A 17,563-nucleotide genomic window follows, 5' to 3' on the forward strand; every position below is an offset into this window, starting at 1 on the left:
AATGAAATACATTTGATCGTAATATGCTTGGAGGACAACCAAGAGAACTTTGAGCCCTCTGACAAAGCTTGTAAGACAAATTTTTTAAAAAAATTTTTATCTTGAAAAGAAGCACTGTATCTTTACTACTTTATTTTTTTTGGAATTTCATTTATTCTCTCCATGAATGATGTCCTATTTGTCCAAAAATCATGCCGAGGATCTTATCATCTCACCCCACCCCTACTTTTGGTTAGCAGCCAAGTGCTTAACCACCGCAGCACCATGGCTTCTTCACCTCCCCCACCCAATTATTCGTAAAGAAGATTAGGGGCCTGGGAAGGGGCTGGGTGAGGAAAATCCTGAGCCAGATTGTGGCCACTTTGCAAATATTCCCAACAGGGGGTTGACTGAGTTGCATAAACATGAACCTCAGTAAAGATTTTCATGTGGATTAGTGACTTTGGGGCTAGCTGGGATGGGCCTCTGGGCCTCCTACTTGTTGCCATCGTTCTTGGTTTTGGTATGTAGTTATGCAGTTCTTTTTTTAATTATTGTTGTAAAGATGTAGGTAACACAACATTGGCCACTTCAACATTTTTCACTTGTACAATCCAATGAAACCAATTACGTCAATCATGTTCTACAACCATCAGCAACATCCACTGCCATATTTTCCATGTTCATCAACAGGAATTCAATGATAGCTAAACAAAGATTCCCGTATTTCTCTTCCCTCCTGCCCCAGTATCCAGTGTTAAATTCTGATGTCTACCTATTCTAAGTGTTTCACATTAGTGAGATCATACAGTACTTTTTTCCTTTTGTGTTTGTCTTATTTCACTCAGCATAATGTTTTCAAAGTTCATCCATGTCGCACTATGTATCAGGGCTTCGTTTTTCTTTTTGGCAGGGTAATATTCCGTTGTGTGTACATACCACATTTTCTTTATCCATTCATCTGTTGATGGGCATTTGGGTTGTTTCTACCTTTTGGCAATTGTGAATAGTGCTGCAGTACATGTGCCTGGGAGCGTCTCTTATGCAGTTATTTTATAATCTAGGAAGGACTTGTGCTAAACCCCAAATCTATTATTAAACAAAATGCAAATGAGAAATGAATTCTGTCCTATATTTACAGTCACGGAGTGGATCCTTTCCCTTAGCACACTGGAAGAGCCCCGCGTCAGTGGGGCTGCTGGGTAAAAATGCGTCATCCGCACAATGATGGTGCTCATCTGGGAAACAACAGTGCTGAATTTCTCATAGCATGTCCAAATGGGCTCCTATCACACAGCAAACAAGGGAGAGAATAGCAGAGAGCTCCAAGGACCCCATAGGAGAAAACTCTTTTATGAAGTCGATGAGTCATATCTCACAATCATCTTCTGGAACCACTTTGCAATTTCTTCCAGCCAGTTTCCCCAAAGATCCGGCCCATCAAGTGTTGCATTCTTCATGAGCCCGGGAGGACCTGAATGAATGTTCTATATCTGCCCATTGTTTCCAAAAGCCCAGTGGTCTTCCTAGAATCAGTTCATGTTCAGGACGGCAACTGAGCTGAAAGGAGTCAGAGATTTCTTAAGCAACCCATTTCGATCTTCCCTTACAATTAATAGGTTAAGTAGAGAACCATGAGAGCTGGGAAGAGAAACACGAAGCAGTGCTTTCTTGCATAGGGAAAAAACTATTGTTTTCTGGTAGGCATCTCCCATATTTGCCACCAAAAATGGACCAAGAGTTTCCCTAACTGTCTTTCACTCATCAAACAAGAGTGATGTGGAATACAAATTTCCCAGCTTTTAGAATACAAATCTTTTCTTAAAAAAACCATCTCCATTTTCAAGTCATTGACTAATAACGAAGCAGAGGAGCCCTGTTCTTTCCTTAAGACTTAGAGGCTTTCGAATCAGACAAAACTGGACTCAAATCCCAGCTGTCACAATATACTCACTGTGAGAATTTGAGGCTCTTGGTTTCACTTTCCTCACCTGTAAAATAGGTATAATGATAGAACTCCATGTGGGGGGTTGTTGCAAGGTTTAAGTGATATCTTGAACAGATCTCCCTTTCATAGTAAAGGCTTGATGAATCTTAGCTATAATTTTGATTAAGCTGTTATGATGATGGTTTGACATGAACCAGCCACTGTGATACATGCTTTAAAAATATTTTTGCCATTTATTCATTACCCAATGCTGGAGGTAGGTACTGTTAATATCCTGACTTTATAGGTGAAGGAACTGAGTCATGGAACAATCACTGTTGTTTGTGTTATGATGATGGTCATCAGCACAGACCCCACGAGAGGACCAGTGGAGCTGATGATGGTCAGAGAGGATTGACCTGGTCTCACATTGGAAGGGATTATTTCCAACTCCGTGGGCCACTGAGAGGGGTGGGTCCCCAAATTAAGTGGGACAACAAAATCACATTCTTACCCCATCTCAAGGATTTGACCCCAGCCCTGAGAGGCCACAGGATCATGCCAGTCCTTGCTCTTTCCCCTCCTTCACCGTTTCTTTTCCTCTTGTGTCTGACAGGCAATTCCCCATCTGATGAGTCAGAGGAGCGGGAAAGAGACCCCAAGGTCCTCACATTTCCAGAGTACATTGTCAGCCTGTCTGAATCTGGCACCAAGCGCATGGCAGCTGGAGTCCGTATGGAATGCCAGAGCAAAGGACGATGCCCCTCGTCCTGCCCCCTGTGCCACGTGACTTCTAGTCCTGACACCCCTGCTGAGCCGGTTCTGCTAGAAGTGACCAGAGCATCCCCCATCTATGAACTGGTGACCAACAACCAGACCCAGAGGGTAAGAGGCCTGTGAATCTTGGCTCTGGAAGGCATCGACAACAGCAAAGGCTTTCTGAAGGGCATAAGGAAGTTGCAGTGCGCTGTTGAGCTCCTTGCTAGAATATGGATAGTGAGACTCTGTTTAGCTAATCCAGACACCTAATTTGCTTATATTTGCATGTTTGCATATTAAATCAAATCAATGCATCCACAACACCCACTGTAGTATGACTCAGGAGTCACAGCTCAGCACTTATGGAGTTGTTTGAGCAACAAGGTCTGGAAGGAAGTAGGTAGATAAGGAGGCACAACTCACCATCACCAAAGTCATAGTTCAGAGAGCCTTAATGCTTCAGAGGGACAACTGTAGGAAGGAGGTGCAGCTCTGTCCCACCCTTGTTGGCATGGGATCATGACCACTGGCGTGGGAGGTAGAGCCAGCTCCCCTAACTCGTCCCCAAACCTGCGACCAGCTGCAGTTAGACGAGAAAGGGCATATCAGGCACAGATCCCAAAGGCAGGACTCAGCAGCCTGAGCCTGGAAGGTGGTTGGTTTCCTGCCCATCTATGGTTCGCACAACAAAATGCCGTGTCCAGCAGATCTATGCTAAATCATGACATTTCCAAAGCACTTCTCCTTGCCTCTTCTTCTTCCTTCACAAAAACACTCAGGAGGAAATGAATGGACCCCAAAAATAAGTTGAAGATGTGTGCCAGAGTCAGTGACAGCTCATTCTCCTAGCTCACTGAACTCCAGAGAAGGACTTGAAGAACAGAGTGGGTCAACACACACACACACACCACCACCACCACCACCACCACCACCACTACCAAAAAAAACCTCAGGGTGTGAGACTTCTGAGACTGTAGCCAAAGGCAGTGTCATGGTTTGAATCTTGTCCCCCCAAAATATGTGTCTACTTGGTTAGGCTATGATTCCCAGTATTGTGTGGTTGTCCTCCATTTAGTGATTGTAAGTTTATGTTAAAGAGGATTAGGGTGGGATTGTAACACCCTTGCTAAGGTCACATTCCTGATCCAATGTACAGGGAGTTTTCCTGAGGTGTGGCCTGCACCACCTTTTATCTTACAAGAGGTAAAAAGGAAAAGGAAGCCAGAAAAGAGGAGGGGCCTCATACCACTGAGAACGCAGTGCTGGGAGCAGAGTACATTCTTTGGACTTGGGGTTCCTACACAAGAAGCTCCTAGGCCAGGGGAAAATTGACAAGAAGGATCTTCCTCTAGAGCTGGCAGAGAGAGAAAGCCTTCCCCTGGAGCTGACACCCTGAATTTGGACTTGTAGCCTACTAGACTGTGAGAAAAGAAATTTCTCTTTGTTAAAGCCATCCACTGGTGGTTTTTCTGTTATCGCAGCACTAGATGACTAAGACAGGCAGGCTTGAGGCAAGGCATATTAGGGTCACAGCATTGAGCTGCTTACCTGCCTGAAAGGTGTGCCCATCCCAAAGGGGTGATAATTTCTTTCTTTTTTTCTCCTTTAAGGGACACCTGCTGTGTCACAGATACTTTTACAGGTGATACTTAGACCATCAGGAGGGATTTTGCATGTGTATATATTTCTCTCACCTGCCTGCTCCTGAAAGGATATTTTGTTGAGTGCCCGAAAATAAGCTTTTCACAAGAACAACAACAAAAAAAGATAAACTGTTCCTTTGGGCCTACAGCTTCCTCTACAGACTGATAGAGGGGGCTATGGGAAGAGGAGTGGGAGAGAGGACACCACTCCAGATGGGCTTGAAATGATGAAGAGAGGGTGGGGCCAGGTTGCCATGGACTTGAATCTAGCACCCTGACTGCCCCTCCCCTTACCTGCCCCACGTTAGCTTCCCTGAGAACCCAGGGCTGCTGCAGCCAATACCTCAGAGCTCCTGTGCCATTTTCCTGAGCTCACACATGGGACCAGCCTACAGACCAGGCCCTGCACAGTCACAGAATAACACAGAGCTTGGTGGGCAAGGAGGGCTCAGAGTCCCTGCTTTCTGCAAGGGGGCCTTGGGAAAAGTGAGGAAGTTGACCTATGGAGGTCTGTCTTTAGCAAGCCCTTTCCTGCCTCCCCTACTTGCCAAACCTCAGCCCTTCCTTTTCTACCCACCCCAGCTTTAAGAGAGGGTGTGGCCCTATTTTGAACACTTTGATTTCTAAACACATCAGCCATGAGGCCTGTCTTTGTCATCTAGTGCTGTTATAACAGAAATACCACAAGTGGATGGCTTTAACAAAGAGAAACTTACTCTCTCACAGCCTAGGAGGCTGGAAGTCTGAATTCAAACCAGCTCTGGGGAAGGCTTTCTGTTTCTGTCAGCACTGGGGGAAGATCCTTATCATTAATCTTTCCTGGTTGAGGAGCTTCTCAGTGCAGGGACCCTGGGTCCAAAGGACACACTGTTCTCCTGGCTCTTGTTTCTTGGTGGTGTGAGGCCCCCCTGTCTCTCTGCTCACTTCTCTCTTTTATATCTCAAAAGAGATTGACTCAAAATATAAACTAATCTAGTAGATTGTGTCCTGCCTCATTAATGTCTACCTCTAATCCTGCCTCCTTAACATCATAGAGGTAGGATTTACAACACATAGGAAAATCACATCAGATGACAAAATGGTGGGTAATCACATAATAATGGGAATCATGGCCTAGCCAAGTTGACATATATTTTGGGGGGACACAATTCAGTTGATGACAAGATCTCAGCTGTAGTTCAGTCGCCATCACATGTTTCTTCCCTCCCTACTTCCTAGTCACATTCTGTCTTTGCCATTCTCTCTTCTCCTCTGTTTCCCCTTCTAATTTTGCCCTTTTTTCCAGAGTCCCCAAGCCCCTACTGGTTCTCCTTCTGGAGATGAGGAGTGAAGAAGCAAAGGAGGAGTAGAGGGAAGGAACTCAGTGTGTGAGTTCTAATCCTACCTCTATGGTATATCTTTGCACCAATTTCCCAAACCTCTCTGGGGCGCAGTGCTTTTCCTCTGTGCATGAGATGATGTCTGGTGTCATATTTTGGTACAACTTGTGATCATAATCTAGAAACAAGAAGGTCAAACCATATAATGGAGCTATCATCTACCATATCACAACTGGATATCTCCAACCCAACATTTCCAAACTTGAACTTATCATCTTCCACCCTAAACTTGTTCCCCATACCTGCTGTGCCTCCATCACAATGAATGACACTATATTCCACCAAGTTGCTCAAATTGGAGATAAGAGATGCTTCCTAGATTTTCCTTGTCACTCTCTAAAATCTCTTCTGTCATCCAAGAGCCACAAATATCTCTTAAATTCATCCTGTTTTTACAATACCCCCATCATATCCCTAACTAGTTCAGACATCTATCGTCATGTCAGGCCACTGCCTTATTTATTACAGTAGCCTTCTTACTAGTCTCCCTACTAGACCAGACTGATCTGAATCATCTCTCTAATAGGGCTCCAGAGTATATTGCACTAAAGTAATTCAATGGCTCCGCATAACCTGTTGAATAAAATCGAACATTCTTAGAATATCATTCAGTACTTCATGATTCGATTTTGTCTTTGTTTACCTGGTTAGGTTGTTACCACTCCATACCATATACTTTATATGCCAAAATTTAACTCCTTGTACCTCCTCAGACGGAAGACAACGTGTCCTTTCATGTATCTGGCCCTTCAGACTTATAATTCTCTCTCCCAGGAATGCTCTCTCCCACTTTTCCCCATTAGCAAACTCCTATTATTGTTTCTAGTTTCAGCTCGAACATCATGTCAGAAACTCTTCCTGACTCTCCTAGGCAAACCCAGGTGTTCCTTCATGTAGCTCCCATTGTACATGTACATACATCCTTTAAAGCATACATCACCTACTATCGTAGTTGTTTACAAGCCCGTTTTCCCTCTAGACTATGAGGAATGTTTTTTCTTCTATGGACTTCCAGTGCCTAGCAGTGATCTGTGCATAGTTGGAAGAGTAAATGGATGAATGAATGGATGGATGAAATAGGCTTGAAAGCTCAGCTGCTCTCCTTAGAGGTGAAAGAAAACAACAAAAATGGAAAATTCCTATGTCTTTCCTGGAATCAGGATTGAAGGAGATGGGCTGCCCCATGCAATGCCTGGCACATCGTAGGTATTAAGTAAAATGTAATTTCCCTTTCTCTTCCCTCTTTTTTTTTTTTTTTCCCCTTCCAAAAGGTTTCCTTCTTGATTCTACTCTTCTGCTCCCACATAGCTTTCTCTAGCCCATCACCTGTAGCCCACCATTCAGATTGTAGGAGCTCTTAGGGTGGAGTAGAGCAAAGGAGGAATGTCAAAGTTTTGAAGAAATGCCTTTGAAAACATTCACCATCATAGGTGTTTGTCCTTACTTCTTTGGAGTGCAAATCTGACCATGTTGCCCCTCTGTGTAAAACACTTTAATGGGTTCCCATTGCTCTTGGAATGTAAGTCCCCTCCTTCCCATGGCCCTTAAGACCCTTTGTGATGTGGCCCTGCCTCCTTCTTATGGCTGAGCATCTCTTTATCCCTCACTCTGTCCCTTACAGCCACACTAGCCTTTTTCCAGTTGTTTTTAGAAGTCAAGTTTCATCCAGGAGGAGGCCTTCTTAATTTTTTTTTTTTGCCCCCACCTGGAACACTTGGGCCCTTCTTTCCAATTTTTCTGACCAAATAACTCCTGTTCCTTCCCTCAGGGCTCAGATTAAAATGCTTAATCCTCATGGAGGTTTCCCCAAGCCCCTCTACAAAGGTCACCCCTCCCCTTACCCACTGCCATATGTATTCAAAGCGTCTTGTCCTTTTCCATCATAGCCTTTTTACCAGAGTTTTAGTTTTTTGGTTATGTGTGTAATTTTCATTTGTTTATTTGTTACCAGGCTGTAAACTTTATGAAGACAGGAACCATATATGTCTCACACAGCAGTGTATTCCTAATGCTTAGCACAGGAAATGGCCCCTCACTGGTGCCTAGCCAATAATTACTGATTGAAGACTCTGTACAGCAGCAGGAACAATTTCTCTGTTTTTCTAGTTTCAAAAAATATACCTTTTGATTTGAATTTGGTTCAGTCAGGTCAAGCATAAAGTGAGCACCTACTGTGTGCCAGGCTTTGTGCTAGGAGCTAGTGGCTACAGTGTTAATTAAGAGAGCTTGATGGAAAAAGCCCAAGACTTCGAGTCAGTCATGTTGAGCTCAGGCTTCTGGCACTGCCTCACTCACTTGACTGTGACCCTGAGCAAGTTATGTGACCTCTTTGACCCTCATTTTTCTCCACTGTAAACCATGATCACTTTTATCATGGAGCTCAAACGACAATGTTAGTATCTGAAAGGGCCTTATAAATTATAAAACTACGCAAATCATAGTTATGCTCAAGATTTGGTGCTTGCTCCCTAGAGGCTCCCAATCTGAGAAGCGGCGTCAGTAAGGACCTTTATTCCATTGATTGTAACCTAAGATAGCCTATGGTAAGTTCTGCTGTACTTAGGAATAGGACACAGGATAGTGGTCTTGGGCTTGTACCTTTTGATTGCTGTAAAGTTACTTCTTTTTTCTCCCTCCCTTCCTCCCTCCCTCCTTTCCTTCTGTTTCTTTTTTGAAGTTTTATCTAAAAATTTCTGGCATAGCTAGGCTTCATTTCTCTGATTCACTGATTAGTATGGGTGTGGTGAGAGTGGGCCAGGGAAAGGAGAGTCACAAGGCAAAGCAGAGGCTACAGATGTTGAGCCGAATGAAAGAGAAAGCTCTGACCTTGGCTAGCTTGGGACTGTCATGCGCCCTGTGGCCGGTCTCACCCTCTGTCTCACCCTGAGTTGGGGTTGGGTAGCAGGCCCTGCTGAGGGGTCAGTACTCCTAATTCACCAGGGAATTGTCCCTATTACAAGTTCTGTCCCCTCATTGTTCTAATTTTAACCTTTTGCCTTTTACTTAAGAGTAAACATCTGTATGAAACTATTATATGTAGGGAATTGTGCCAGACTCTGTGGTGGTTACAAAATTCTATGTAAGACTCAACTCTGCCATTCAGAGACAGTCATAATTGCTGGCATTTATTGGTGACTAATGTATGGCAGGTACCATGCTCTGCCTTTGGCATATATTATTTCATTTATTCTTCACAACAAGCCTATGAGGGAAGTACTACTGCTATCCCCACCTACCACTGAGGAAACAGAGTTTACGGAACTTGCCCCGGGTCACATGACAGTGATTGGCAAAGCCGGGTTCTCACCCAGGGCTGGCTCCCCAAGCACCCAGCACCTAGCAGTGGGTCACATACTTCTCCCTTTCAAGATCTACTAGGAAAGAAAGGCCTAATGCATATTCAAAACCCAAGGCAGAATTGCAAAAATATTGTAATTGTGGTACAAATGCAGAAGGAATGCAGAGGAAACACTGGGGCAGGGTGGAGAGGTCAGATAAAGATGCTGCACGAAGGCATCTGAAAAGGGACTAAGTGCCTCTGGGCAAGAGAAGAGCTGTAAAGGCTGGCCACTCCGATGATATCTGGTAAGCTCAAGGTGTGGAGTGACAGAGTGGAATAAAGAAGAGATGGAGGTGGAGTATGACTTCCAAGGTAATGGCCCTTAACCACAGGCATGAACCATTTTGCTAAGTGATTCCTACAAGGTCTCAGAGTTCCTACGAGCCCACACTTCCCAGAAACAACCTTCTGTGGCAGGGATTTTAGACCCCAAACTGGTAAAGCAGTGTAATTACTTTTGGAGGCTATTTAGGGCTAAGCTGAGCCTGGATATTCCATCTGTTGATTCTGACGGCCCAGCCCTGGCTTCCTGACAATACCTCCTTTTCTCTGCCCTCTCTTGCAGCTCTTGCAGGAGGCCACCATGAGCTCTCTCTGGTGCTCAGGGACTGGAGATGTCATTGAGGACTGGTGTCGCTGTGACTCCACTGCTTTTGGAGCTGATGGACTCCCCACCTGTGCGCCCCTCCCACAGCCGGTGTACGGTACCCTTTCTCTGCCTCTCTCTAGCACGTGTACCTCAACACCATTCCGCAAACAAATGGGCTAGGTACTAGGGAACAGAAAGGAGAATATGACACAGTCAGTACCTGCTTTCAAGGAGCTTTCCATCTGCTAGGGCGGGCAGGCATTTACATAAATTGTCACAGTAAAAGAAATAGCTTGACAAGTGCTATAGAAGACATTTAAAGAAAGTATGAGCTTTGAAGAGGGAATTCAAGTCTGAATCCGGGGAATGGTGACAATTTCATGGAGGGGATGGCACTTGAACTTCTCCTCAAAGGTAAAGAAAGTATTAATAGGTACGGTTGGCAAATGGGTAAAGAAGAGGATTAACTGTGAAATAATGAGTATGGCCAGATAAGGGAGGTGAAAGTGCTGTTGCAATGGAGGAAGTTAGAGAGCTATAATGAGACCCTGCATAGACCTTGGCAGCACAACAACACAACCTTTTACTGAGCGCTTCCTGTGGGCTAGACACCGTGCTAAGCAGTTATGTGTTGTTATCATCCCCTCCCCCATTTAATAGACAAAGAAACAAACTCAGATGGTGTTATAAATTAAAATGTATTCTCCCAAAATATGTATGGGAATCCTAAGCCTGTGGGTGTGATCCTGTTGAAAATAGGGTTTTCTTTGTTAATTAGATCATACTTGAGTGTGTTTTTTTTTTTTTTTTTTTGAGTTGGGAGGGTTCTAAATGTAATCACTTCTGAGTTATTAAAAAAAAGCAGCATAGACACAGAGGCATGAACACACAGGAGAAGACAGAGACCATGTGAGGATTGCCAAAAAGCAGGGAATGTCCAGTGCTACCAAACGGAAAAGGAATCAACACAACTGAGATGCTGATTGGGATTTCTAGCCTCCAGAACTATGAGAAAATAAATATCTGTTCTTTAAAGCCACCTGCTTGAGGTATTTACATTACAGCAGGACTAGGCAACTAAAGAGATGGATTGAATACATTTTCCAAGGTCACAGATCAGGAAGCAGAGCTAAGAGACCAGGTTCTTAGCCAGTATAGTATAGAGAGGATAAAACTGAGAGATGTTTTTGGGGTAGAACCAAGAGTGCTTAGTGATTGATTGAATGTGGGGATGAGGAGGAAGAAGAAGTTGAGAAAGGCCTTAAAATTTCTGACCTAGGTGGCTGGAAGATAGATATGCCACAATTGAGAAAAGAAACATTTAAGGATAAGCAGGTTTGACGAGGAAGCCGGTTCAGTTCTGGAGGTACTGTGGGGCAGTCCTGGACAGCTGCCCAGTGGCAGATGGAAAGATGGCCTGGAGCTCTGCAAAAAAACTGAACACTAGAGATTTAAGTCAACCCCAAAAGATGGAGCCAAAGCTATAGGAAAGGATGCTCCAGAACAAGTATGGACTGGGAAGATCAGGACCAGAGGTAAGTACTAGGGGGTGTCTGTATTTGAGGCATGAGTACAGGACCAAGTGCTACAAAGGTGGTTGTCTGAGAATGAACATATCCAATTTCCTTCTCCTCAGGAGAAAGCTAGACAGAACTGGCTGAGCTGATTTGAGTCCTAAAGGGCCCGGACCTAAGGCAGGAACACCTCTTAGCTTCTAATATGGCATTTCCCTGGGAGTAAAAACAAAGCCAGGGAAACACTGTGTCTAACTGAGAGTGCTGGGAAGATAAACTGGAGAAGCATGAGTCGAAGGGGGAACGAGAGCCTGGGGTATCAGGAAGATCAAGTGAGCAGGAGCAAGCGCCCACATGAGGAAACCAGTCAGTGGGAGACTGGTCTGGTGAACATTGTCCTCTGAGTTGTTACATGGCAGCGGGGGTTGGCATTAAAGGGCTAGGACTGAGCAGGAAGAAACCTCTGAAAGAAAGAGGGGGAAACCTCAAAAGTAGAGTGTCATTACAAGCCAACATCTTCTCTTGTCTACAGTCTTCCTTCTCTATCTGTGTAATTTTATATATACCAGCCATTAGAGTAGCTTCCTCTTTACAGCCATGATTTGGACCTCTTGCATCAAAAGAGACTCGTGCTCACTATTGGTAAAAGTTCTTTTTTTTTTGGTAGAAAGGGAGCCACTATGAGACGATGGTGCTGCTAGACTTACTCATCAGCTAAGAACAGTACCTTTGAAACATAACAGAGGCTGCCAAACAGTTATCATCAGGTGTATACCAAGATCCAGCCAACAGTGTCCTAGGGAAAAATCTCATTTCTAAACTTAGTTTAACTGAATGTCATAGCTGAAGATCAAAAAGGGCTAAATTTCCATCAACAAGAAACATCCATTAAAGACTTTGTTTTTCTTGTCAACTCTGATCCCTTCTTTCATTAGCAGATCTTAATTTCTTGCAATTTTTATTGATGGCTGGAAATAGAAGATGCACTGTAGATTTACCCAAGTCTACGTAAATCATACACACTTAAATTTCTCAGTAGAGGCCAGGCTTTGTCCTTATTTCGACAGAATTCAAGTTCTGAGAAAGGCTTAGTTACTTACTTAAGATTCCTAATGTTTTTCTTCAAAATACCACTCCACATATGACTCTAATTAATGAGTTTGTCAATATCTGCACTCTGTTTTGGGCCTATTCCATCTTTAATGTCATGTGCAAAATATGCACTCGTTCATACTAAGCCACCAGCAAAAGAGCATGTGTTTTGCGTTATTTGTGCTATTGCTTCCACAGCCTCTGTGCTTTTCTTGTTGAACCTCTTGTCACACATTATTATAATCACATGTACAATTGTGTATTTCCTATGGGCCACTAAATTCCATAAGAAAAGGAGGTAGGTTGTATGCACCAACGCATCCCCAGCACTGAGCATGTTCTTACAAGTCATGAGTGCTCAATAAATACATGTTGCATTGCAGCTGAACCGTGCAGATAGTTTGGTATGATCCATCCACGGTACGTTGCCCAGTGATTCTTAAGACCACGACAGGATTCTGTGAGCTGAGTGAGGGGTAGAAAGGCCAGGATTAGGGGTCATGTGTTATGGGAACCAAGGATGGTGTGAATGTCAGAGATGTATGTAAGGGAGGAAGGCTGGAGTGAACAGGAATCAAGAAAATACCCAGAAGCCAGTGGTCTAGAGAGAAACAGGAATTGGAAGCAAGTGAGAAACCTGAGACATGTACATTAAGTCGGAACAAGGCAGCGAATTGAAACCACTTGGACCATTAGGAGATCCATACCAGTGATTTATTGAGTCTAAACATTAGACTCAATGATGTTTGTTGAGTCTACACAAGCTACAAAGCAGGGCATCTTGGAGGTAAAGGTGGTCAGCCCAGACACTAGTCAAAGTGGACATGAACAGAATGAGGAGACTATGAACTGGGAAAGGCTGGAATTCGGATATTCATAAAAACCCGGGAGCAAAGAGAGAAACTGAAATAAGAACCTGAGCGAATAGGATGGGACATTACCCCTGAGGAGAACTTGATATATGGCCAACTTTCTCTTGCCCAGTTGAGCCCCCTCTGAGCATTATCTTCAAACTAAGTTTGTCTGAGACCCAGCCAGCAGAGGGCCCAGGAAAGCAGATATGGGCCCTCAGCAAGAGAGGAAACCAGGGTTTCCCGGGCAGGGAAGATCCTGGGAATTCTTTGGAAACTGAACTAAGTGTGGCCTTGTGAATGTAAGGCTGTCCCAGATACCTCCTTCAACGGGCCTGTGTATGAACATTGCACACACATTCTCTTAATATTTTTCTAGAGCAAATGCAGAGATTGTATTATTTGAAAGCCGTACAAAGTAGTAGCATTTCGAAAGCCCTATAACCCCTAAAACCATGTAAAATGAAGATGATCATTCAGCTTTGATTCCTCCACATATTTATTTATTTGCAATTATCTGTTGAGTTCTCAGTCTGTACCAGACACTAAGATGCATAAGATATAGATATAAGGATCCTTAAGAACCCTACTACCTAGTGAAGAAGTTATTGTTAGCTGCCATTGAGTCAGCCTCCAACTCATGGGGACCCCATGCACATTGGGATTGGACTGTTGTGATCCATAGTGTTTATTAACTGATTTTTGGAAGTATATTGCAGGCCTTTCTTCCTAGTCCATCTTAATCTGGAAAGTCTGCTGAAACCTGTTCAGCATCAAAGCCACTTACAAACCTCCTTTGACAGATGAGTAATGGCTGCACATGAGGTGTGTTGGCTGGGAATTGAACCCAGGTCTCCCACATGGGAGGTGGGAACTCTACTGAACCACCATTGCCCCTGAGTGAAAGAGACAGAGCCCCAAACAGATAATTGTTGTTGGTTCAGAAAGTTTAGATAGAAGAGTTTAAGTGTAACCATTGAGGAGGTGGCTGGTCATATATCAGAAGACCGTTGCAAGTCTCAGCTGCGTCTCCATTTCGTATTCCTTCCTGTCTGCACACAGGCTAAGACTCTCCATAGTTCATGAGCCCAGCAGCACCCTGGTGGTCCTGGAGTGGGAGCACTCAGAGCCACCAATTGGGGTGCAGATTGTAGATTACCTCATCCGTCAAGAGAAGGTCACCGACAGGATGGACCATTCCAAAGTGGAGACAGGTGAGCCCCTCCTACTTCATGGGCAAATCTCAATGCGGTGGTAAAATAAAACCAATGAGACCTGCCCTGCCTTGAGGCTTTGTTCCAGGTCCCTAGGATTCCCGGGTAATGTGGGAAGAGCAGACAGAAGAAGCAGTGGTTGCTGCTCCAAGCAGCAGCCATCTTGTCTATTTAAGAGTTTTTGCATGGTGAACATCTGACAAAGCCTTGTTTTGATTTTGTTTTGCTTTTTGTTTATGAAAGAGGTGTCCATTTCATTGCCTCTAGGCACACTCAACAAAGAAACAACAGCACAGTACACTAATTATCCAAGCCCACAATTAGGAAACAATTCTCTGCTAACCACTGCCATGATTACAGAAAAAAGATTCCTTTGCTAATAACCCCCCTCCAGGCAAAAGCATATGCAAACAGATGCGCTTGCCCCATGTCTTGTCCTGAAGCAGACTCTACTTTTGTCAGGTCCAGCTAGAAGAGGGAGGCCTTAGAGGAGTGGGAATAACCCATGGAAAATGTTCCATCCCTTAGTATTCACTGTCTATGTATAGGGAAAGGTCAACATAAGGAATCCCTCAAGCTTACGCATGAGGTATGATCATCAGCAGGATGATAGTGTCCACTATCTAACTCAGGGCAAATGCCTTCTGGGGCACCTGTCAATGAGGCTTGAGGATGTTCTGCAGCTGCCTTCAGGCACAGAAAGCCTTCTATTGCTTCTTTTGAGGCCCTTTCCATGATGTGCAAAGGTACTGCAAAGGTATGGCAGTGACCACTGGCCAGAACAATTGTTCTCTGCCCATGCCAAGGTACTTTCACAAAAGAACTCACAGATGTGGTATGTATGTCTTTCCTTGGCTGTTTCTGAACTAACTCTGGACAAATGGCTCTTAACTTGATCGGTTAAATATGAAACAGTCAAAAAAGGTCCTTTCTTCTAAGTCATGTTTCTCTATTGTAGATTTAAGAAGACTGGGGACTGAGCAATTTTAATGTCATGCTCTCACTGAGTTTATGCCATCTCCTCATTGCTTGGTCATCATCATTTCTTATGTCTTCTCCATTTCTTTCTCTCTGGGCAGAAACAGTGCTGAGCTTTGTGGACGATATCATCTCTGGGGCGAAATCTCCTTGTGCCATGCCTTCTCAGGTGCCAGACAAGCAGCTCACCACTATCTCTCTGATCATTCGATGCTTGGAACCCGACACCATTTACATGTGAGTAACACACAGTCTGCCTCGTAATTCCTTACCCTGGAAGCCCCAAGGCTTTTAGATGGCGCCCTCTTTTTTTTTTTTTTTTAATGAGGTGAAAACCAAATAACATAAAATGAACCATTTTAAAGTAAACAATTCAGTGGCATTTCACACATCCACAGTGTCGTGCAACCATCACCTTGATAGAGTTCCCAATGTTTTCATCACCCTAAGATAAAACAGTCATTCTCCATTCGCCTCTCTCCCTGGGCCCTGGCAACTACCAATCTGCCTTCTGTTTCTATTCTAGAGATTTCACATAAATGGAGTCGTACGATATGTGACTTTTGTGTCTGGCTTCTTTCACTTAGTGTAATGTTTTGAAGCGAATCTACTTTGTAAGCATATAATACCACTTCATCCCTTTTTATGGCTGAATAGTATTTCATTGCAGGTATATACCACAATCTGTTTATCCATTGATGGGCATATGGGTTGTTTCTACTGTTGGCTATTGTGAACAGTGCTGCTGTGAACATTCCTGTAAAAGTATTTGAGTTCCTGATTTCCATTCTTTGGGATATATACCTGGGAATGGAATTGCTGGGTCATATGATGATTCTATGTTTAATTCTTTAAGGAACCGCCAAACGCTTTTTCATGGCGACTGCACCATTTTACATTCCCACCAGTAAGGTGCAAGGGTTCCAATTTCTCTACATTCTCTTCAGTGTTATAGTCTGATGATAATGATGGTGGTGATGATGATGACTGTAACCATCCTAGTGGAGGTATAGTGGTAGCTGGTTCCTTTTTGCTACTTGAGTTCCTTTAGGGACTTGGCAAAAGACTTTCAGTCTCTGAAATGTTGTCCCAACTGGTATTAAAGAGCACCTTATTGAGTGCCAGGCGCTGAAGCGGGGAGGACAAAGAAAGATAATCTAGTCCCGTCTTTCAAGGAGTTGGCAACATAAAAAGGAAGTATATAAACCAGTAACTTTAGCATCAGGCAGAATGAAGTAAATGTTGAACAGCAGAGTAAGGAACATGTGGAAGAAAAAAGAAAGAAATAATTAATTCTAACTAGGGTAGTGTCATCTGAATTGGGTTGTGTAGAATTTCATTAAGTAGAGTAACATTGGAAAAGGCACACCAGGCTGAGAAAACAGCAAGGGCCAAGATGAAGTGCTTAAAGGTGAGTAGCGGGTAGTCCAGAAGGTTGAAGCAGACAGTGAATGAGAGGGAATGGGAGAAAGCAACACTGGGAAAGTAGAGTGAATGCCATAAATCAGAGGAGACTATTGAATTGCTTCGAGGAAGGAAGTACAATGCCAAGAATTCTGCTTTAGAAAGCTACCTCTGGTGGCAGTGAAATGGATAGTTTGTAGAGGTTAGAGATGGTCAGCACTTTTTTCAAAGAACACACAGAAACTCCAATGCCATGGCACTTGGAACAGGCCTATTCTCCCTGTCAACGCTTCTCCATTTCTGCCTGTGCTCTGAGAATAATAGTATAATATTTGTGAAGCAGAGGCAGAAGACATCAAAAGAAGAGAGATAATGATAGACTCTAAGTCATGATGGAAAAATTTGGGAGCTAGCGTAGAATTCATAGTGATGTCGTTCTGGGACCTCTTGACCCCATCAGTATGCAAAACTCTTAACAGTTTACAGAGGAGGTCATAAGAATAGAGTCAAGTTTTCCGAATAAATAATTTCCATTCCCACAGTTAAAGAGTTCAAAGATGAAGATCACTAGAAATTTGACTTGGCATTGATTGCAAGATGAACTCAGAGGCTCAGGCTGAAAACCTTCGGTACAGGAATAGAAGATGTAACTAGGGACTGTTAGCGATGAAAGTAAAATGAATGAAGACGTGATATTCTGGAGAATTTGAAAAGTACATATATACATATGTGATAATACCAGAACCAAGGTAATTCAGTCTTTTTTTTAGTGACACCATTGATCCCATGATCTTTGTCAATTCGCATGATATTAGGCAGCTGTAGCCCTTTGTTAGGAGGGGGTCAGGCAAAAGGAACAGGGGCTTGGGACTGTGGGCCACCTAAGCATTACCA

At 43.7% G+C, this 17,563-nt stretch overlaps 1 protein-coding gene across 2 annotated transcripts in view; it reads left to right on the plus strand.

Moving 5' to 3' along the window:
- ASTN1 (astrotactin 1) overlaps positions 1-17,563 on the plus strand; it is a 388,929-nt gene that overhangs the window by 338,158 nt on the left and 33,208 nt on the right. For both annotated transcript variants that reach the window (XM_064276603.1, XM_003410879.4), the window contains exons 17-20: positions 2,523-2,791; positions 9,593-9,726; positions 14,136-14,287; positions 15,367-15,502. In XM_064276603.1, the coding sequence (XP_064132673.1) occupies positions 2,523-2,791; positions 9,593-9,726; positions 14,136-14,287; positions 15,367-15,502 (691 nt within the window). The remainder of the gene's footprint in view (positions 1-2,522; positions 2,792-9,592; positions 9,727-14,135; positions 14,288-15,366; positions 15,503-17,563) is intronic.

This window comes from Loxodonta africana, chromosome 25, assembly GCF_030014295.1.
Source record: "Loxodonta africana isolate mLoxAfr1 chromosome 25, mLoxAfr1.hap2, whole genome shotgun sequence".
In the NCBI taxonomy this organism is placed as follows: Eukaryota; Metazoa; Chordata; class Mammalia; order Proboscidea; family Elephantidae; genus Loxodonta; species Loxodonta africana.